The 20,812-nt window shown below is 45.3% G+C and overlaps 1 protein-coding gene and 1 long non-coding RNA gene across 6 annotated transcripts; one reads left to right on the forward strand and one right to left on the reverse strand.

Annotated features, from left to right (window-relative positions):
* Nucleotides 1-17: 17 nt before the first annotated feature.
* WEE2 (WEE2 oocyte meiosis inhibiting kinase) lies at nt 18-17,659 on the reverse strand. Of its 3 annotated transcripts, XM_053979051.1 has the most exons (16): nt 17,039-17,567; nt 14,157-14,356; nt 13,572-13,620; nt 11,846-12,018; nt 11,076-11,197; nt 9,653-9,799; nt 8,783-8,884; nt 8,379-8,464; nt 7,313-7,483; nt 7,085-7,227; nt 4,609-4,645; nt 3,602-3,662; nt 2,534-2,674; nt 1,828-1,915; nt 1,224-1,312; nt 18-188 (listed from the first exon to the last, which is right to left on the reverse strand). In XM_053979051.1, the coding sequence occupies exons 1-16, from the start codon at nt 17,369-17,371 to the stop codon at nt 142-144; spliced, it is 1,989 nt and encodes a 662-aa protein (XP_053835026.1). In that variant the 5' UTR covers nt 17,372-17,567; the 3' UTR covers nt 18-141. The 3 variants fall into 3 exon arrangements, with proteins under 3 accessions (XP_053835026.1, XP_053835028.1, XP_053835027.1); XM_053979053.1 differs by lacking the exons at nt 18-188; nt 1,224-1,312 and having other exon boundaries at nt 1,827-1,915; nt 2,623-2,674; nt 17,039-17,647; XM_053979052.1 differs by lacking the exons at nt 18-188; nt 1,224-1,312; nt 1,828-1,915; ... (1 more) ...; nt 3,602-3,662; nt 4,609-4,645 and adding an exon at nt 4,912-6,158 and having other exon boundaries at nt 17,039-17,659.
* Nucleotides 7,457-13,497, forward strand: LOC128808193 (uncharacterized). 3 transcript variants are annotated; one of them, XR_008437391.1, is made up of 4 exons: nt 7,457-7,548; nt 8,470-8,649; nt 10,327-10,518; nt 12,936-13,497. It is a non-coding gene; the product is annotated as an uncharacterized LOC128808193 (long non-coding RNA). The 3 variants fall into 3 exon arrangements; XR_008437390.1 differs by lacking the exon at nt 7,457-7,548 and adding an exon at nt 8,250-8,293 and having other exon boundaries at nt 8,432-8,649; XR_008437392.1 differs by lacking the exon at nt 7,457-7,548 and adding an exon at nt 8,250-8,293 and having other exon boundaries at nt 8,460-8,649.
* Nucleotides 17,660-20,812: the final 3,153 nt, after the last annotated feature.

Genomic DNA, 20,812 nt, shown 5'->3' on the forward strand with positions numbered 1-20,812 from the left:
AACACACACAAGTACCCTCTAGGTAACAAACATTTTATTTATTTCTTAAAGAAACTACAGCAGATATATATTTGACTACAGAATTATGAAGCACTGAAAAACCAAAGGAATGAAATGGCCTGGATCCAAGCACGAAGGACATTACACCTTTTCTCTCACCGAGCCATCACTCAGAAAAATCACATTATCTGAAAAGAAATTTAAAAAATTAATCTTGAGCATTGTTTTGCCTTGTTGGAAGCCTTCACACCATGAAACCCAAGTATTTGTGTTAAAGTAAGTTGCTAAGATGTGGATTTTGGAACAGAGTAATAGTTGATAAAACAAAACAGTGTCCAATACAAGGTTCCTGCTCTATCTCCCCTGACAGCAGACAATTCAAGGTGGCCATATGTACTATGAAACAATTGTGCTAAAGCTGATAAAAAGCCGCTGAACAGTGAAAGACACTAAAAACATGTTAAAATAATGGTTTAATTATTTGACTACAATCTCCATCAGTTACAGCTTATTTCCCTTTTCTTTTGTCATGTTCACTCTGCACTATATACACTATATACCATGCCAACAGCCTGCAGGACTATGGGAAGCTCCTACTTCATCAAGCTTAAAGAATTTCTGAAGCATCTTGAGACTGGGCCTCTTGAACAAGAAACCATTAGGAGAATACTAATTTCAAAAGAGAATTGCTTCTCCCTTATAGCACTGCTAGCTTTTAAAGAGGCTGCAGAAACATCCAGGAATATGACTGTTCTTCCTTTTTTTTTCCCCCCTTCCTTCTCCTCTGTCCTAGTTTTTTAGACATACTTGTGTAACAGAAATGTTTGCTCTACTACCCAATTAATTTATCCCTTACTCAAAAGCAACACAGGAGCAGCTCTATCTACAATAAAGATGCTGCAGGATGCTCAGGCTATTTAAAGGCTCAAGGAAAAAGTTGTGTTTCCTAGTTTTCTTTGTTGTGTCAACCCAAGGCACAAGTCTACTCCTTATCCAGTCTGTGGGGTAAGCAAATGACACCACCAGTTTGCAACTGGATACTCTCATTTTCTGTGTGTTCACAAGCAGTGCCAGAGGAAATCTTCTGGTACACACTAGCCATTGTCTCAAAATCCCTGAGTGTGGACAGTGAGGATGAAGACTAACCAAGCTTCATTTCAGAGGTCCTCCACCCTCTTTTCATTTTAAAAGGGCAAGGGGCACCTTGGTGCTTTGCTCCTTACCTGCTATAATGGTTGTGGCCTGTCGCCTCACATTGTTTTTATCTGTATATTCACCATAATCTATCTTCCCTTCAACAAAGATTCGAGAGCTGAAAAAAACCAAGAATTTTATTTTGGTCAGAGAACTGTGCTGCTGTTTTCCACTCTGTAATAATAGAATGGTTTGGATTAAAATGGGATCCTTAAGACCATATGCTCCAAACCCCTGGCCATGGGCAGGAATACCACCCACTAGATCAGGCTGCTCAAAGCCCATCCAGCCTAACTTTGAACACTTCCAGGGATGGGGCATCCACAGCTTCTCTGGGCAACCTGTGCCAAGGCCTCACTACCTTGACAGCAAGGTTTACATCCATATATCCAACCTAAATTTCCCCTCTTTCACTTAGAGCCCATGACTCTGTCTTATCACTACACTTCCTAATGAAAGGCTGAATTCAGAATCTGATTCAAAGTACACAGGCTTTTGTATTAGTTGCTTGTAGCTCCTCTGCTAACTTGTTTTATGGCACCTGTATCTTACTACAGTTCCTGGTCACCATCATTATTACAGTAATCCATTATTAAGGCATTAAATCCTCAGCCACATTTGTTATTCACTTACCCCTTCCTCACATACTGATAGGTGACATCCCTGAGGCCTGGTCTGAAGACAGAGATCCTGTGCCATGTTGTCTTCTGACTGATATCACCTAAGGTACACAGAAGTAACAGAGCTGGATGCCAAATCCTCTTTGTGATACAAGATTCAGAAATTAGTTTCCATACATTGGTATTCTCAAATAAGTGATCTCCCACTTAACTGCAGAACTAAATGTTCCACCCATCCATGTCCTAACAAATTCTTGTGCAGAAGCCCAGTTCAAACCAAGACATTGCTTTTTCTATAAGGCAGTGCTCATGCTATTAATTTTTTTCCCCTCAGACACTCTACACTGAATAAAATCTAGAGAATGAGATATCTGCAGATGCAAACTGATGAGTTTCATGAATTGACAGAATCAATGAGAAAATTATCTTTTATTTATTTTTCTCATCCTGAAATACAAGTAAGAGTATGGAACCTGCCATGCCTCCGACAAACCCCACCAGTAACAAACTGCCCACTCAACACACTCTCCTTTCCTCCTGAGGAAGGTCAACAGCAGATCTCTCTTCAGTATTTGCTGCTGGGGATCAATAAGAGACACACAAACACACCAGCATCCCTGCTGACCTCAAAGGAATCTTCCTGCACCCCAGAGATTTGCAAGTGTGCTGCTGCTGGCCATGCAGCCGTGACCTGGGACACGTTGCTTGTGCAGACTCACCTCCCTGGCCCACTTCACTATCTCCTGTCCGCCACATCTCATTGGTTGCAAGGGAAAATATGGTAACAGGATTTTTTCCTTCCACTTGCCTCATGATAGGGTCCTGTCCAACCCGACCAAGCAGCTGAACACGATTCATGGCTGAAACAAGAGACCAAACACACAGGTGAATTATGATGCTTCTAAGCATGGCAAGCCATCATCAGCAGCTTTTCTCAAGGGCCTTTCTCCTGAGCACTTTTTAAGCTCTTGGGACATTTGGCTTTTTCAGGCCCCAGCAGACTCTGACTGCTGCTCTGACTCTGTCTGTACTGTCATTATCACTGTGAACTAACTGATTTTAAGAGCCAAAGGTTCTTTGTTCTTTCTGTTCCATCTCTTTCGCATCCATGTGTACATCCATGTATACATGCATGTATCACTTGAGACTAATCTGCACTTATCTTGATTTCTATTTGTTTCATAATGCTAAAACACAGTGCACAGCAGTACCTTTGAAACAAAGTTGCATTACTATTCTCCATCCTCTGAATGAGAGAGTCAGTTTTTGCACCATTACCAAGCCTAGGCAGACACAGTCTATCCTTCTCCATGTTCAAGGAGAACTGGAAGAGGTCAGGGAAGTATCCCTTGTGCACCATGAGCATGTCAAGTGAATAGTGAAGGCTGAAGTACACCTGGAGCAAATCCTGCTGGGGCAGCAGCATACACACAAGTGCCCCAGGGACCCAGAAGTCTGAGAAACAAGCACACAAGGCACCTAAAGGCAGATGTTAGAAACCATGCCAACAGCAGACCCAAGCCACTGCCACAGATAAAGCACGTCTACCTGCCCTATAGAGTGATAGTCCTTGTCAGAGCTTGCTTCTTTTCCCCCCAAAGTGCTGCTTCACCTGACAGAGACCAGACAGGAAGCCACTCAAGACTATGTGTGCTTGAAACAACACTTAGGTGCTACAATGAGGAGCTACCATTCCTACCTGCTTCTCTCCTGTCCTATTTCAGATGTTCCAAAACTTAGATAAACACAATGAGTAACAACTAAATTGCATCTCAGGAGGTACTTACATCTTTCAAGTACCAATGAGTTAACCGTATCAGAGTCATGTCTTACAAACTGGCGTAGCACCTGAAGGAACAGAGAAATGTGAGTTTCCAAGACACAAACAATGAACAGCATTCACAAGCCTTTACACTTTATTTTCTGAACACTTGCAGAGGTTCTGCAAGTATGTTCTTTTCCAGGTAACTAATGGGGGACCTGAGGAAAGAAATCTGTTCAGCCAAATGAAGTTAGTAAGATTACTTAAAGAGCACCTGGTTAATTCAAGGTTAAAGAGTTGCCTAGAAAGAGGTGTGGCCCAAAGGTACACCTCCAGCAGTTATTTTTTGGACATGCAGTAACTACTGTTTTTCTGTAATATGTAAATAAGAGGGTAGGAGGCTCATAGAGTGGGAGTTTGGGTGTTTGAGCTTTAGTATTTGAAAACAAACAGGTCTGAAAGTTCTGCTTCGTTTCAGAGATTAACCAGGTGTGCCTAAAAAGTACATCCATCCACTGGAATGAGCAATGGATGCACTAACACCTTTGTTACCAAGGCAAATCTAGGGCACAAAATTCTTAGTACTGCAAGTGAGAAAGGTGTACAGGAACTGCCATTATTCTAGCAAATGTTCCATCCTAGAAGAGCGGAGCGGGGGGGGTGAAAGCCCAGAAACGCTTCTGCTAGAGGTCCATGTGCAGGAATTGGAAAAAAAGGCTAAGAGGCTAATTTCCTAGAACAGGTGGTTCCAGAGCTCACACTCTTTCTCCCGAAGAACAGACCCAGCGCCGAGGCCCCGGCCCAGCGGGCACGGCCAGGCGAGGGCTGGGGGCGCTGGGCTCTGTCCGCCCCTCCCCTTCCCGGGGCAGCGCCGAGCGCAGTTCCGCGTCCGCAGAGTCGCTCCAGCCTCTCGGCGGGGCAGAGGGGCTGGAGCTGCTGCTCCCCCCCCGCCCCGAGGGCACCCGGGCCCGCGCTCCGCCGCGGCCGCAGCCCGAGCGCGCCCCGGGCCGCCGCAGCCCCGCACGGCCCTACCTGCCACGCCGGTCGCCGCCACATGCTGCCGCCGAGCCTGCGGAGGGAAAAGCAGGGCTGAAGCGGCGCCCCACGGAGCCCCGGCCCTGCCCGGCCCCCGACCCCGCGCCCTCCGCACCTCTCCCGCCGCCGCGCTGCGCCCGCGGCCGGCCGGAAGAGGAAAGGGCCGGGCGGAGGTTCCGGGCGGAAACGCGCCCGGGCCCCGCCTGCACCCCGCGTAGCCCGAGCCCCGAGCCCACGGGGGTCACAGAGCTCGCGGAGGGACAAAAATAGCCAACAGAACTCCATCACTCCGTCATCGGTTTAAAAAATGATAAAACTTTTATTCGCACGAAACGATAGGATCTAACAGTTAAAAGCCAGCACGTGCAACATCATAAAAGCAACCAGTAAAACCTGGAAATAAGCGAGTGAGCAAGCGCTCTCCGTCGTAACAGGGCAGTGCTCTGTCCAACAACACAAACAAGCGACAAGGACCCCCAAAGTTACATTTAGCGGGGGGAGGGGGAAGGGTGTATGAGATTTCAAATACGAAATACATATCACCGTTAACACGGGCAACTCCAAAAAGCTGAAAAAGCCCTTTCTCATTGCCCTCATCTTTGCTGAAAGGCTGCAGTTCACAGGCAGGCAGCTGCACCACGTGCAAGATACTGGAGGGGAAATGGGTACAGACAGACCCAACACCAACACACTGCAGTTGTCTCCCCCACATAAACAAGGAGTCCTCCCCGACTGACAGAAAATGAGTCGGGCATCAGGGACTAACGAGTCTGTTAGAGCACACCCAGTTAGAAAACTTCTGTTGCTGAAATGTGAAAAAATGTTTTTCTTCAACTCCCACTCCTTAACTCGAAGTATTTCCTATTACTCTGTGTCCCCCCTCAGTTAAACACCACTCCAGCGGCATCCTGAGCCCCCCAGGACAGCTGTGTAACCAGCCTGGCTCCTGATGTGTAGCTAAAACTGGCTCCTAGAAGGGGCCAGCTGTAGATGCTGTCTGCCTGTACAGCCATTATCATCCCTCTAAAGATACAGTCAGCCCAAGTGTTTAAGACCACAAAATCGCCAATAACAGGGCCCAACTAAAGAAAGAGGGAAGTGAGAATGAAAATGTCATTCTTTTGTCATGGCAGAGTTACACTGAGTCTATAGCAAGGCCAATTACACAATAAATTAAGCAGGTAAAAGACTGAGGACATCCTTAAATACCATTATCCAACACTTGAAAGCCAGTCATTCTTTTCTCAGCCAACATCTCATCATAACTAACAGGGGAACAAAACAAAAAAAAAAAAAAAAAAAAAAAAGACAGGGAGAGAATATGGGGCATTGGTCTGTGCAGACCCTCTGCTTTCACGGGGCCATTCAGCAGTCTTTGGATAACACAAATTCAGAAACCCAGAGTAAAGCTAAACGAGCGACAGCTCTTCCCTCCCACCAGACGCTTGCTCTTCTGCTTAGAAGAGGTTTCAGACTCTTGTAACTTGGCACTTCCTAAGGCTTGGTCCTTCATGAGGGTCTGGGCAAGGCGAGCTGCTTTAAGTTCCCTGCAGGGGGAGACGGAAGGAAGAGGAAAGGAAGAAAACCATGTCATGCATGAATCCCCATCAGCTACAGAAGCAAACGATGAACAATCTTGCACAAGAGGGTTACTGTAATACTCCAGCACTGCTGGAAGGGGGCAACTTCTCAGCCCAGAGGGTAACATGAAGATTACTGTAGCTGTCTATAGAGTTTCTGTTTAAAATGGTAGGAGTTCTGAAGATTTACCAGAAGAAAACTATGTATCAGGTCAGCAATACACTGGCACCATTATAAGGACACCTGGCACAGTTTTTCTCCCATTGTTTCAGACAGTTGTGAATGCTGAAACTTAATGTCATCTCATACATATATAATACCTAAATAAAGGCAGATGCTTCTTTTCCATTGCTTTTCTTCCCTTTCTGGTACTTGCTGTTCTTTCAGAGCATTCACTCTTCTGTCTACACAGAAAACCTACTCCTCAGCTGAATACTGCACTTAGAGAGGCTGTGGGCAGTTCTTAGATCCCAGTAACCCAAACACTACTGCCAACAGCAGTGAGAGGCAACAAGGGGAAAAAAGGGTATCTGCCACCACCTGATATTTCTCTTCCTTCTATGCTTAGCACTATCTCAAGTGCATTATCAATTCCTCATCTGCCCACTGGCTGCAGGTTGTATCAGCATTTTGCATCACCAGTGGCTGCAGGAAGTGCATGAGTTTGCTATTGTAACTTAGCCAGCTCTTCAGCCAGAGCTGAAGCACAGCTGCTGCCTGGGCACTGCAAGTCCCTGTGTTACATCCCCATCATCCCCCCAGCTCCAGGCACAGGAACTGGCTGGGGATTTCTGCACATGCATTCTCCCAGCACTACCACCCTCCATTCAAAGCTGGTGACCAGCATGGTCATGCCCATGCCTTCTCCCCTCCATGCCCAAGCCAGCCCTACCTTTCCAGCATGGCAGTCTTGCATTTCTCCATATTTAGCTGCTCCTGGAGCTGCACAGCTTTTCCACACGAAGGACGGAGAACAGGGTGTTTGGTGAGAGCCGTGGCAGAAGGTCTTTGTGCTGGGTCAGGATGGATCATGAGCTAGAAGGCAAAGGAGTTCAGAGCTTACCATTCCCGTCACATGCCAGCTGCAAAAGCCACCATCCTGTCAAGACTACTTCCTCACCGTAAGGAGCTCAAGAAAACGGTGGGGAAGCTTCTGGGGGATGGGTGGGAGGTTGCCTTTGCGGATGTGGTGCCACAGGACCCCATTGTGAGGCAGCGGTGCTGTCCCAGCTGCCAGAGCCACCGTGAGTGCCAGGGCAAAGATGTCTGCCTTGGGCAAGTAGCAGTATTGCTGCAGAGAGAAGGGAAAGGTGTTAGAAAGGAACATCTTGCTACACTAAGCAAAGATGAGTTGGGGTATGAGCTCAAAAGGAAACAGCCAAGCAAGTGTGTGCATATGGCACTGCCTTCACCACCCCAGTGAGCTGTTTTCTCCTCTTGAGGATGAAAACATTGGCAGCAGGCAGTACCACTAACCAACAGCACATTGGCTCTCAGCCAGCCATGAGGACCTTGCAGGCCACGTTGGGATCACTGCAGTAACTCCAGAGGATGGCCTATACTTGTGTACCTCCAGCCTCCGTCACAAGGCAGTAAGCTAGCCATGCCCAACTGAAACTGAAGACTGCATCTGATACATTGGCCCAACAGTTCCTAATTCACAGATACTGTCCCTTAAATACCTGAACTGAATAACACATCCAAGCTGGTTGTTCAATTCTGATTCCCTTTCCATTTGTTGGCCAGAGTGACAAAACTGCAGTCAGTTTAAGAGGTGTGTTGTGCCTCCCACCTCTCTCCACTACTTGTTCAGTGTTTGTTTTACAAGGCATCTGTCTGGGTAAATATATTCTTCTAATAATCATGCCCAATAGTTTCATCTCAGCTGGATATGCAAATCAAATGTCTTACAACTGATAAATGTTTTGTCTCACTGACCCCTCAAGGGGAATAGTTGCAATAATCCAATGATAGCTACTTAGGAAGTATTTACATATTAAGTAAGCATTTACATGTTAAGACCCACACCACTATTGTTAATGATAAAGCGATAATTTCACAGATTTCACAGCCAGACCAGACAGAAGAAAGAGTAGATAAGGTGAGGAACAAGTTAGACTAATGACTGATCTACAGCTGATCTCTCCCCACTTCCTCTCCCCACTGCCCTGCTCTAGCAGTTGTACCTCTTGCAAAACCTCATTGGCCAAAAAGCGTCTGTCTCCTTCCTCCACCTGAGGGTTTGTTATTGATGTCACATGTCCAAGGTCACCTGAGACAAAGAACAAGCAACTGAAATGTAATGAAGTAAACTGAAGTCACTCTCCAATGAAAGCCTGCATTCTATAGGCACCAACAAAGAAATACTGAGCAAGAGAGCAACTAACTCAGGAATCTGCACTTGGAAACAAGCACATGAATTTTCTGTGACTTGTCTTCTTAGAGGAATTAATTCTGGTGAGTAATTGGAGCACTCATGACTATCCTATCAGTTCTGTATGCAAGCCTCTTCAGCCATAGGGCACAGCAGCCTCAGGCAGTAATGGGCAGCCCTAATCTTAGGCCAGCTATAAAGTAGGCTAAAACCTACCAATCTTATACACCACACCAGGAGAGAATTCATCTTCACTGTCACTCTCCTCCTGCCCAGCAGGGCCTGAAACTGCCAGCTTGTGACAGATGAAGATATTACCTGCAAGACAGAGAAGTTTAGCAATAAGATGATACCAGTAGTCAGGCTGCAGCAGCCTAACAACTTTGTCAAAATCCCACCTGTCAAAGTAGTTAAGCTTTGCGGCCAGAGAAATGATGCACATGCTTCCCACCCTGTAGTCAGCTTTCTGCCCAGCTCACATTCAGCCACACAGCTAGCATAAGAGAGTTGTATCTTGTGCATAAAATATCCTAGTGAAATCAGCTTTCCCCTCCCTCTGCCCTCTGAGGAAGAAGCATCATTTCAGCAGGAAAAAGGAGTTCCCCTCTAAGAACATTAACTATATGACAGAGGGGAAGCATTACCCTGGAGGTGACCATCCTGAGCTGCAGAGAGGAAACCTCGTTACTATTTTTGCAGGAACTCAATCCCATCAAGGTGGGTAAACACAAAAAAGCCAAGTGTTGTGCAACAAGACAGCAGTAAATGAGGAAGTCCCCATCTTCCCTAGCAGCCCTACTTGCTCCCTCGGTATCAAGGTGATTCCCATGAGCTGGGATTACAAAGGTCATGAGACAGGAGTAAAATGCTGCCAACTATCAGAGAAGGCTCAATTTTAGAGAAGCAGTAGTGGCACAAATCAAAATAAAAATAAAAAAAAAACAAAACACCATGCACAAGACAAGGGCAAGGTCCTCTTTTCTTTGAAGCACTACAGTCAGTCCACTCAGAAGGATTTATTACAGGTCCTACCCCTGAGGGTTCACTAGGAAAACCCTCCACAAAGGAGGAGGGTACTATACTTACTAGGTTTGATATCCAGGTGCACAAGGCCAGAGTTGTGGATGTATTTTAGTCCCATGGAGACTTGCAGCAATATTTCCTTCAGCTCTGCTTCTGGGAAATACTGCCCAAGCTTTGCATTTTCCAGCAGCGCATCTTGGAGACTCCCACCTAGGGGAACACAGTCAGTCTGAGACCTGATAGAGGTTTTATGGAACAGCATGTTTGAAACAGATTAGCTGCCCAGAACACTTGGAGGCTTGCTAGTGACAAACCCTAACCACAGCAGCTCTGTGTGCTCTAGTGAGCAAACTTGGACATCACCATTTGTCTTCAGCCTTCCCACTGCCCTGGAATGCCCACCAGCCTGCTGCTCAACAAGGAAGACCAACTGCAGTTCTACCTTCAGCCTACAGCTCTATATCCTGCCAGGAGAGCTGACCTGTTAATGATGCTGGTGCTGCTGCTAGTGAACAACAGAAAAATTGGCTTCTGCTGTGCTTAGATGAAGAAAGCAGGTATAAGAATGGCAGAACAAGGAAATTGAGTTCCCACTAGCAGATTTTTGACTGAAAAGCATTAACATTCAATAAAGTTTTGTGGGTCTGCATCGAGACATTTGGATATTTCAGAGCTAGAAGACACCATAGCCTCTGTCTCCATCAGCTTACTTTTTACCACCTCTCTTTTGGCCCCAGATGTTCAGCCACCAGAACACAAGCAATACATCAATGCTGCAGCAATGACCACCACATTTTGTGGTTGCCTCCGCCGGATTTGGAAGCAGTACTCCAAACAGCTGTCACCACTCTTCATTGAGCCCCAAGACTACAGGTGCAGGCAAAAGATGAACATTACATATTTGCCTTCAGCAGCTCTAGTAGCTAAAGGTATCTTTTCCAATTTCTCTCAAGCAATGGTATTGCCAGGAGCAAACGCCAGTACGAGTTTACCACCCTGCCTGCAGCACCCCATTTATACTTTGCCTCATCTGTTGCTCCATTCCTCTGCAGCTGTAAACCCCTTTCTTCTAGTAAAGGATGCAAGGTGCCTTCATCTCAACCAGTCACCATCCACCTCCATTAAGAGGAGGTTTTGCCAAGATACTTGGCCCTTAAGTCAGCAGCTCTTGAGTCCCTCATATCGGGTGCCACCTCGATAGTCCCAGCACAACCCTAAGCATCAGAATGGGGAATGCTTTTCCAGGCTAGCCAAAAGAGAGAAACAGTTTTCAAATCCCAGAAATACAAGGGTATTCACTGCTTCTAAAACATTAGCACCACTCAGAGCTTCATCTAAATATTATGCACTCTTACTGGATTCTCCACAGAAATGCATTCCCAGGGCAGTTTGCTTTCTTGTAAGCCAAAACACCCACATTTAAGTACAAAAGAAGGCAACTTTGCCCATGCTGGGATCTCAGCCTTGAACACTGTCCAGCTCTTACCATTGCAGTGTTCATTCTGGATAATCATGTGATCGTCCTCTGCCCAGGCCGAGTAGTAGCGCACAACGTGGGGGTGGTGCCCCAGGACAGCGTGAGCATAAACCTCTCGTAGTGCCAGCTGCCTAGGGAAGCACACATGGAAAAAGCTGAGGTGACAGGCTGCCAGAGGCTGCTTAGCACAGGAGAGGAGCCCTGCTTTGCAGCCTGAAAGTCCTGAGCCCCTCTGTTCCCCCTTTCTCTCAGGTTTTGACAGAAAGACTGGCTCCCACAGCTGTTAGGGCAACACCTGCCCTTGCGAAAATGCTCTGAGCAGCTGTTAAAGAAAATAATTGCTAAGCAAGTTTTTTGTTAAAGAGGCAAAGGCAGCAGCTTCAAAGACTTTGCTTTAGCATGCAGGACACCACAAGCTGCTCAATACAGATAAGAGTAGTGCTGGCCGAGCACTACAAGGCAGGGACAGCAGTAGGTCTGTCAAAAACTTCCTGACAGTTATTGTAAAGAAACTGTCTGGATGGACCCAAGGTGTTCAGGTATTCCATCCTCTCACTTTCCAGTGCATGTGACTACTTCTTTCCCTAGACATTTATATCCAATGCTGTATAGTGGTCTCTTCCCCCACACTCCCAGCTGTTACTTGGAAGTACAGCAGTAGCCAATTTTTGCTCATGCCATCCATCAGATACTTTTAGATCCATGCTCTCTCCTTCCCATCACACCTCTCAAGAATATGCCCATCATTTCAACTGGCAGTTTCCAGCAAGCACACTCACTCATCTGAGGATCCTGCCAGAGGCCTTTTGGAGCGTTTGATGGCATAAACACATCCATCAAGGCGTTTGATGCACTTGTAGACAGAGCCAAATTCCCCCACACCAATTTTTTCTAGCTCCAGGAACTCCTTCTTGTAGCGGGAAACCATATTGCTGGCTTTCAGAGTATATCTCTGCAAAGTCACAAAAATAGCAAAGACAAATAGGAGTTGAAAGACTTAATAGCTGTCGTTATTCTAGAGGTGTGTAACACTTGCTGTCACTGAGTACCCACATTGCTCCCTCTCCCATTCTGGGTGTTCATCCAGGCATATGTGCAGGTGCGTGGCCAGTTCTTGAAACAGCAGTTTCAGTTCTTAAAGTTGCCTTTCACTTGTGTTTTTTTCTGACCACTTTAAAGCCCCCTTCTCTGGTTTGGCCAAGTTGCAAGGCTGTTGGGTCGGTTTCATATAATCAAGACTTGTAAGCCATAGAGGTAGAAATTGTAGTTAAGGAGAAATTTAGTCTAGTTGGCTGCATATGCCTAAGCCTCCTTGGGTTACTGCCATCACATCCCTTCTCCTGACAACCCAGACCAGTTCCAAGACCCACAGCTGATAGAGTCACTCAGGGATGAACAGCAAGCAACAAAGTACTGGCCTAAAAACAGGACTCGAGAAAACCTTAGATCTATTGCCCATTCGGAGCTCAGGAGAGAAGCTTGGTGTGTTGGCTTCGTGTGACCCCAGCTGTGTGTGTTTACCCGGGCAGCTGAGGTTGCCTGAAGCCAAGGCCATTCTGTATCAGCTCAGGCTCTGCAGGTTTGAAGCACCAGCTGTTGGCTAATGGCAGATTAGCTGGTCTCAGTGTATTTGTTTGTATTCCCACTGATATCTCACCCAGAGACACTTTTTCACAAAGAGTTGAAAGCTGGCAGAACTGTTGAAACATAATTATTGCTACAATAATGGCCACTAGGGATCTAGGAACTGCTGGTACTGCTGGGAGAGTGATACCTACTGGCAGGGAAAATAAGTAAAGAAAAGATAAGCACTGGAGCATGAAGGGAACAACAGGAGCGGACTAAGTGATTTTTCTCCATCCCTTACAGGTTTTCACAAACCACTGCTGTGATTGCTGTAGTTTATGGTACAGAGGAGGAGGTAAGAGTTGGTCCTCACAGCCAGGAAAATGTGGCTCACATGAAACAGCAGCCCTTCCCAATAGGTTGCGTTTCATAAGGCAGCTATATTTTGCACTAGTTAAAGAAGCTTGGCAGTAAAAATACCTCCTAGTTCACCATTTTATACCTATATTACATACTCAGTCTCATTAGCACTCAAGCAGAATAATAGTTCAGTAATTCACAAGTTACTTGAGGCTTTCTTCAAGGTAAAACAATAATTGTGGCAGCCCTGGATGTTACCTGGTAGCAGATTTGCTCTGCAGGTGTAGTTTTTCCATGGAGACAATTTGCCTGCAATCCCAGTCTCCTCGGCTAGAGGGTACCGTTATCCTTCCATTAGCCCGGCTATTGCAGTTACAAAGAACAAATCCACTTTTTCCACGTTTGTCATATCAAACAAATGTTAAAAAAAACATTCAGCTTGGACCTTTTCTGTCCTAGGTATTCATCCTCTGGCACGAGGCTATGGTTTATACTCAAAAACAGAAAAAAATCCATCAAACATCAAGCGTTTACAAACATCTTATTGACTCTGTGGGAGGGAAATGTACAGACACTCACCTTTGTAGGTTGCTCCTGTTTTATCCGGCTTCCTGTATGAGGATCATTCCTACAACAGAAGATTAGGAAAGTCTGGTGTATCATTTCAGTGCAGCAATCCAGCTGGGTTTGAAATGAAAACATCTTTCAAAGGAACCTCCAAACCTTGCTTCACAGCCTAATAATGTACTTTATAGAGTTGATTATCAAGTTTTTAATTGAGGTCTTAAAGACTGCAGTCCCATGTTAGGAATTCTTTGTTTCCATTTAGGAGGTCACCACAAAGCAATTTTAGTACTGCCCACAGGACAGGGTGGCATTGTCCAAAGGCATCATTCTGCTGGCCTCCTTGTTACTGGTGAAGCTGCAGCCATAGCACTAAAGAGAGCTGTTGATCCCCCACTCATCTTTCTGAACAGAGGCAACAATTGATTTTTATTTCTATTTCTGTCACCTTTATACATCTGCTAACATTTACTGTACACCAATGAATACTACAGAAGATGATTCACTGTTAGCAAATAAGTCCAGATATTGAACATCTCCATTACTTATCTCCTTCCAACAGTCTGATTTCAGTCTGCTGCTTAAGAGTAGCTCACTTACAGCTCTCCTCCAGCCTTCCGTTTGCCATTAGGATGAAAGAGCATTTGTCGATAGGACTCTGGTGTAAAGGGATTAATGTTGACAAGGGAAGCTTGGGAAGAGTCATCAGAGTCAGCACGAGGAGTGAGTCTCAGATGTCGGAGGCCTTTGGCTGGGACCTTTGTTGCAGAGGAAGGAAAAGCTGTCTTCGATAACAAGCTCTGTATTGAGAGAAGAAAAAATAAGTGGCAAATAAATCACGACTTTTTTTTGTTGCCATTTCAGAATAAAATTCTTGTTCTCCTGTAAATCAAGGAGAACACAGCTCCCTTCCTTGGCATAGCTGAATCATTAAATCCCTGTGTCCCTAGTTTAGTCCCCACAGTTTTCATTTTCCACAAAGCATTCCATTCTTTGTTAAGCCCTTTCATATTCTATTCCCTGCTCACTGGGGTGAGGCCTGCAGTGCCATTTTGGCACAGTCCTCAAGAGGAACCAGCTGCTCCCCTTTCCCTCCTACAGAGAGGTAGGAAATGCATCATATGTTGTATTAACATGAAAGGCCTAGTTCTGCCAGGCATGGACCATTGCATCAGTTCAGTCAGGACAGGTCTGTCAGGAGATGAGCTAGAACACCACCCAGATTTCCCAGTGCTAAGCAGCATTAGGATAGCGGAAGTTGCTAGAAATATTTTTTATATGGCTACTAGCAAAGCAAAATGAACCCATTTCTCCTCATGAATAAAAAACAGTTTCAGAAATTTAAGTTCAGAAAGAACCTCTGGATCTTCTACAGTTAACCTTGCCACAGAAAACAGGCCACTGTGTTTCACTCACTTGTCCAAAAACTTGGGCCATGAAAAGCACAGACACCAGTTTTGAGCTGAAGACAAATCTAATCTGATTTGAGTAGTTACTTCCCTCAGTAACCATCAGCTTTTAAAAAATATGTTTGGTTTTGACATTTTTCAGATTCAAGAGAGTGGTATAAGGTCTAAAGGATTATTTAGCATAGTGGTTTCTTCTAGTTAAAAGCCCTTTAAGAACACAGAAGTCTCCCTGTTGAAGGTTAAGGTGCTCTTATATCTTTTCAATCCCACAGTGATCTCACTATTATGATCCTGGAGCCACATCTCCACTCACATCTGGTGCTCTGTCTACAGTTTTAGACAGGGCTCTGCGCGCTCATCCTTTCTATCACTTTCAAATGCTCTAAGGCCAATGCTCCCTAATCTACAAGCAGATTTAGGCCCTTTGGAGCCCACCTTTTGCAGCATGCTTGAAAAACAAGACATTTATCCCAGGAGAGAAAGGAAAAGAAATTGTTGATTTCATGCAATTGCTGCTTATGGGCTACAACATGACAAGCTACAAGCAGCATGTTTTGAATGATCCAGCTAACATTTTATCTACACAATGCACACCCTGAAAGCAGCCTTCACTACCTGCAGCCCATCTGGGCTGGAAAAGATTTTTATACACCTCTCTTGTGGTTTAACCCCAGCCAGCAACTAAGCCCTCTGCTTGTGAACCCTTTGCTCACAACTACAATGCCTTCCTCAGTGTGATGGGGAGCAGAAATAGGGAAAAACAGGTAAAGCCTGTAGGTTGAGAAAAGAACAATTTAATAATTAAAATAAAATATAATAATTATTATTGCTATGAAAAGAGAAATAAAACCCAAGACAGACAAGTGATTCACAATTGCTCACTACCTGCTGACTGATGTCCAGCCCTAATCAGCCCCTCCTGGCTAATTTCCTTCTGTTTATATGTTGTGCATGACATTCTATAGAATGAACTTTCCTCTGGTTTGTTCCTGGCAGCTGTCCTGGCTATGGAACCACACAGCTGCTAGTGCTTCTGCTCCCTGGCAGAACATGGGAAACTGAAAAGTCCTTGACTTTGGGTAAACACTACTCAGCACCAGCCATGATTTAGCAACACTGTCCTTAAGCCCAAAATCACAGTGCAGTACCAGTTACTAGGACAAAGTTAACTTCATCCAAAGCAAGGACAACTTCTCACCTATGGCGAGATTTAGGGAATATTTCTTATAAATGGTCACTGCAGGAAATTTTTGGAGTGATGCCCTTTAGACTGCTTTCCCCTAGAGAGTGGCAGGCCATTCCTCAATAAATATTGCCACAGAATCATATAAGGCCAGAGGAACATGCTTCTCACCACAATCAGGTTTTTGGGGGAGGACAGAAGTCAAATCCTAGCTCAGAAGCATTAAAGCATTGATCTTCTGTGTACCACTTAAGCAAAGGAGCAAACAATCTATCAGTAGAGCAGGAACACTCAGAGAAGACCAACAGCTATGCTTCACTGCAGGTCTGGACTGCTTGGAGCCATGCACACACCAGAAATTATCTAGGAACAGAGAAGCTGGTGCCATATCTCCACCTGTGCTTACTTGAGACAAAAGGCAGTTGAATTATACTCTCTCCAAGAAGTTACTCATGAAACAGGGGCTGGGATCCTTCTCCCAAGAAACTGGCTCAGTAGCTAAGTTGCATTTCAGGACAGTGACACAGGAGAAGAGAGGCTTACTTCCCTCTACAAGCACACATTGGTTTGCCACCCTTTCCATAGGGGATTTGCTACCCTACGAACAAAACTCTGCTTTCCTCGGATTCACTGAGCAACTGTTCCACACAAAAAGAAACACTGTGGCACCAGACAACAAGCTTATTGGAGCTGATCAGTCTTGCCAGGCAAGGTATGCATCTCAGCCATAACACCAATTCCAAGTTTCAAAACAAAACCCATTAGCATCCAAAAATGTGCTGAACAGAGCAGCAAGTGCAGCTGCCTACCTCCAAGCTCCCCCCAAACAACAAGCTTACTGAAGGGAGATGGATTTATCTCCTACAGAGGTGCTACAGACCTGCCATTACCTTAGGAGTGTGTGGGGTGTCACAAAGCTGCAGCTTTTTCCAGGTGATGTGCAGTGGTGTCTCAGGTTTACTCCAGTTCTTGCTCACAGATGGGGAAGACTTCAGGGTGGGACTCATCCAAGCTTTTGTTCTGCTCAGGAAAATCTCACTAAGCTTTCTCTGAGGGGTTGCTGGCAGAGGACTGCTCTCTTGCCATTTCTGGAACTCTGAGCTTCTTGGGGGGCTCAAGCTCAGGGAATCCTCCTCATTGACGCTTCTTTCTTCACTCTCTTCACCACAGCTGGAAAAGTCCAGTCGCTGAATGAATTCATTGTTGTTGTCCCAGTCATCCATGTTAGCACATGAAACAGAACAGGTAGAGCTGATACTGGCCTGTTTTGTTAGAGGGACAGAAAGACAGCATTATTTACAGATAAACTACCTTCTTCCTTGTTTCATCAAGGGCATCAGTTCTGCTGACCACACTCTGCAATCCCACATGCACAGAAACCTTGGTCATTCATCAGTGTAATTAGACAGCATTGGTAACAAAGAGCACCCCAGAATTACCAGGTACAAAGCCATTCAGCTACTGCTCATGTAAAAACAGATTTTTGCTTTTTGTCTTATTGGCATAAGTCAGATACAACTCAGAAGCCACTGCCTTTGCCAGTAAATTTCCCAAAGAACTCCTCCATCCCTTACTCTCATCACACAAGGAAACACATACAAATAACACACACAGCCTCCACTCACTCTCTTCTACATTAAATTTGTCAACCAGAGGGGGGGGGGGGGGGGGGTGTAAAAACTCCATGGTACATACAGCTGTAAAAGCAGAGGGTGCCCCAACGAGTCACCAGATACCCCACAGACAGCCTCTCTCCTGCCCTGGACCATTTATAACCACCCCACACTTGAGCCAAAGCTAATGGGAAACATCTGGAGCTTGGCAGCACCTGTCCACAATTGCCTAGTGGATGAGAAATTCTCTCTGGATGTGGATTTGCAGTGCTAACAACCAGCTCTGCAGGGAGCCAGGACTCCCTCTCAGTCTGAGTCATCTCCCTGCTCCTGCATGCTCTTCCCTTCTCTAGCTTCCTGGGGCCTGTAAGGGGGGTGATTTTTGCTGACAGCCTGTCTGCTCCATAATCCCATCAGAGATCCAGCCTTTGTGGGCTTTACCTTTAACCTGTATACCCCTGTGATGATGGGGCCCTGTGTTTCCTTCTTTAAGACTGAATTTCACTTCCTGTATTTAGATATGTGTTCATTTGGGCAAGTGTTGCAGCCTGCAGGGAGAGGCCATTAGCCTAATTTATAATGTACAGATTTATGAATGTATCATTTATAAGACTTCAGGAGAGAGTCAGGAGCCATACACAGGTCTCGGTACAGCTTCCCATCTGAGGTTTCAAAGGAGAGGAAGGAGGAGCTGTGCTGGGGAAGGCAGCCCCAGAGGTGGGGTCGCTCTGTTGCTCCCTGGGAGCAGGTCAGTGGCTCCCTCCTCTCACTGCACCTCTGTAAAAAACAGGACAGGAATCTTCTGAGCCTTTGGCAACCTGTGTTTCAAAGTGGGACTAGAGCAAGTTTTAACTAATTGGGAACAAGGTTGCAGCAGCCTTTTTCTTAGTCTTGAGGAGAGCTGCCAGAAGGACATGCAGAGATTGGAAGTGGCTGTACCCCATAGGAGATGGATGTTTGGCACAAGCAGCACCTGCTTTCCTTGGCACACATCAAGGGTAATTCCCACCAGAACACAAAGGGCCACACTGGTCTGAGGTTTCTGTGCTCTCCTAAGCCATTCCTTAAATGAAAAGTGTGGCCTTATGGGTCTCTGAAATTGCTTGTTAAGACTGTGATGAACAATTCATTTGATACAGAAATTAATTGTATCCAATTCACCAAAACAGCCTCAGGAGGACATGCCAGGAGCCCAGTACGGGTTGCATTTGGCCCAGAGGTTGCAGTATTTCTTGCAGGCACAGAGCTGTTGCTGCCGTGCAGCCTCTCAGCCTGAAATGCAGCTGCTGCATCTCCCTGTGCCTTATCCTGAGCGAGGTCCAAAAGCCTGGCAGTGCTAGCACTGGCTGCTTTCTGCTGTAACAAGTGTGTCTGCAGCATCTGGCCAGCTGAGATCCAGGACCACTTTAGTACTGCTGTGATCTGACTGCATTCACCAGATGTTCAGTACCTGGAGCATCTGATTGAAATATATTAATTCTGAAGAAATAATGCTTTTAGTCCCCATGACTACATGTTTTTCATAACCCATAAAGGAAATTCCTTTTCAGTCCCACCTTAAACAATTTTTAAACTTCTTTCCTCCTCAAGATTTAGAGGCAGTATCCATTTTTTCTAAGGAGGGATGTGATATGTAAAGGAGAAAACCTGCTGTGTAAAGAGGGCCCAGCTTGTTCATCTTGTATTTTAAAAATAAAAGCTACCACACTTTCATTTACATTTTTCCTGACTGTTCAAAGACCTGATGACAATTTCCAGAGCCCTTAGCTGGAGGGAAAAGGTGTTCATTTCCTTTTGAAGTAGAGTTTTTATTTCTAAAAGGGTAATATTATCTTCCAGCCAAAATAATTTCAATTTTGGTGAAATAATAAAACAGTAGAAAATGTGGTCTTTGTTTTTTGCATGTATCCAACAAAGTGTGCCCTCAGCAGGCCCAGATTGCTGGCCAAAGCCATATCAATTGCTCTGGTACCACCAGGTCCCTTGTCCCACAGGTTTTTTCAGCAAAGCTGGGAGCTCAGAGCATGATGATGTTTCACACATCTCAGAGCCAGCACTGGCAGCCCCTGCTCTCTGTCACTGCTTGCTCTTCCCACTGCATCCCCTCCCTCATGCTGGGGCAATATTGGTATGACTGCACTGCTGAGGGGACCAGGAACAGCTCTGCACCACAAATAGCTCGTGTGGGTCATGAAGGAATTCTTATTTGGGATTTGTTTCCTGCCTAGATTGCTGGGGGACAGACACTTGACATTTGTAGCAGCACTAGTGTGGAGATGAAGATAGAAACTAGCTGTCACTTCAGCGTCACCAATATGCAAAAAATATATTCATCCAAAATGAAGATTGGCACTGTCTATACAGTTAAAGCAAAGCATGTGGCCAAGTATTTGCAGAATCTGGTTTTTCTTTACACATTAACAAAATATTGTGCAGGGTTTGTTTCTTTTTTTCTTTACCAGTCACCTTCTATGAAAAACTCCATCTGCTAAAAACCACCTACTCTGATCTATAGCTCTGGAAAGTAAACTTGTGCATGGGCTTTGCGAAACAAAATGCCCACTCAGTGTTGGAGCTGTCTGAAATGAAGCTCACAGCAAATGGATGCTAATGTTACCAAAAAAAAAGAGAAATAACCCAACCCCCACTGCTGAGGAAACTGGATGATGGGTTTCTTAATGGGGTATTGAACACTCAGAACTGCTCAACAGGAAAAAAGTAAGACAATTAAGGCTTTTATGACAGTATCTTCCTTTTAATTGTGGCCTGCTTAATTGGGTAATTCAATTAATCAGAAAGACCTAGGGAACCAAGTTAATCCTAATGACACTTAATGACATTGGTAGTGGCATAAGGAGGACGGTAATTACAAAAAGTTGGCTGATTGTAGATGCCTTGGTCATGCTTGTGTCCCCATCTTTCAGTCTGCTTGTTCTGCCCAACGCTGTTTCACATCCTTCTGTAGCACATACGTACATATATGTACATACATATATACATACACACACACACACACACACATATATATATATATTTATATATATATATGTA

Source organism: Vidua macroura, chromosome 5 (genome assembly GCF_024509145.1).
Source record: "Vidua macroura isolate BioBank_ID:100142 chromosome 5, ASM2450914v1, whole genome shotgun sequence".
Lineage (NCBI taxonomy): Eukaryota > Metazoa > Chordata > Aves > Passeriformes > Viduidae > Vidua > Vidua macroura.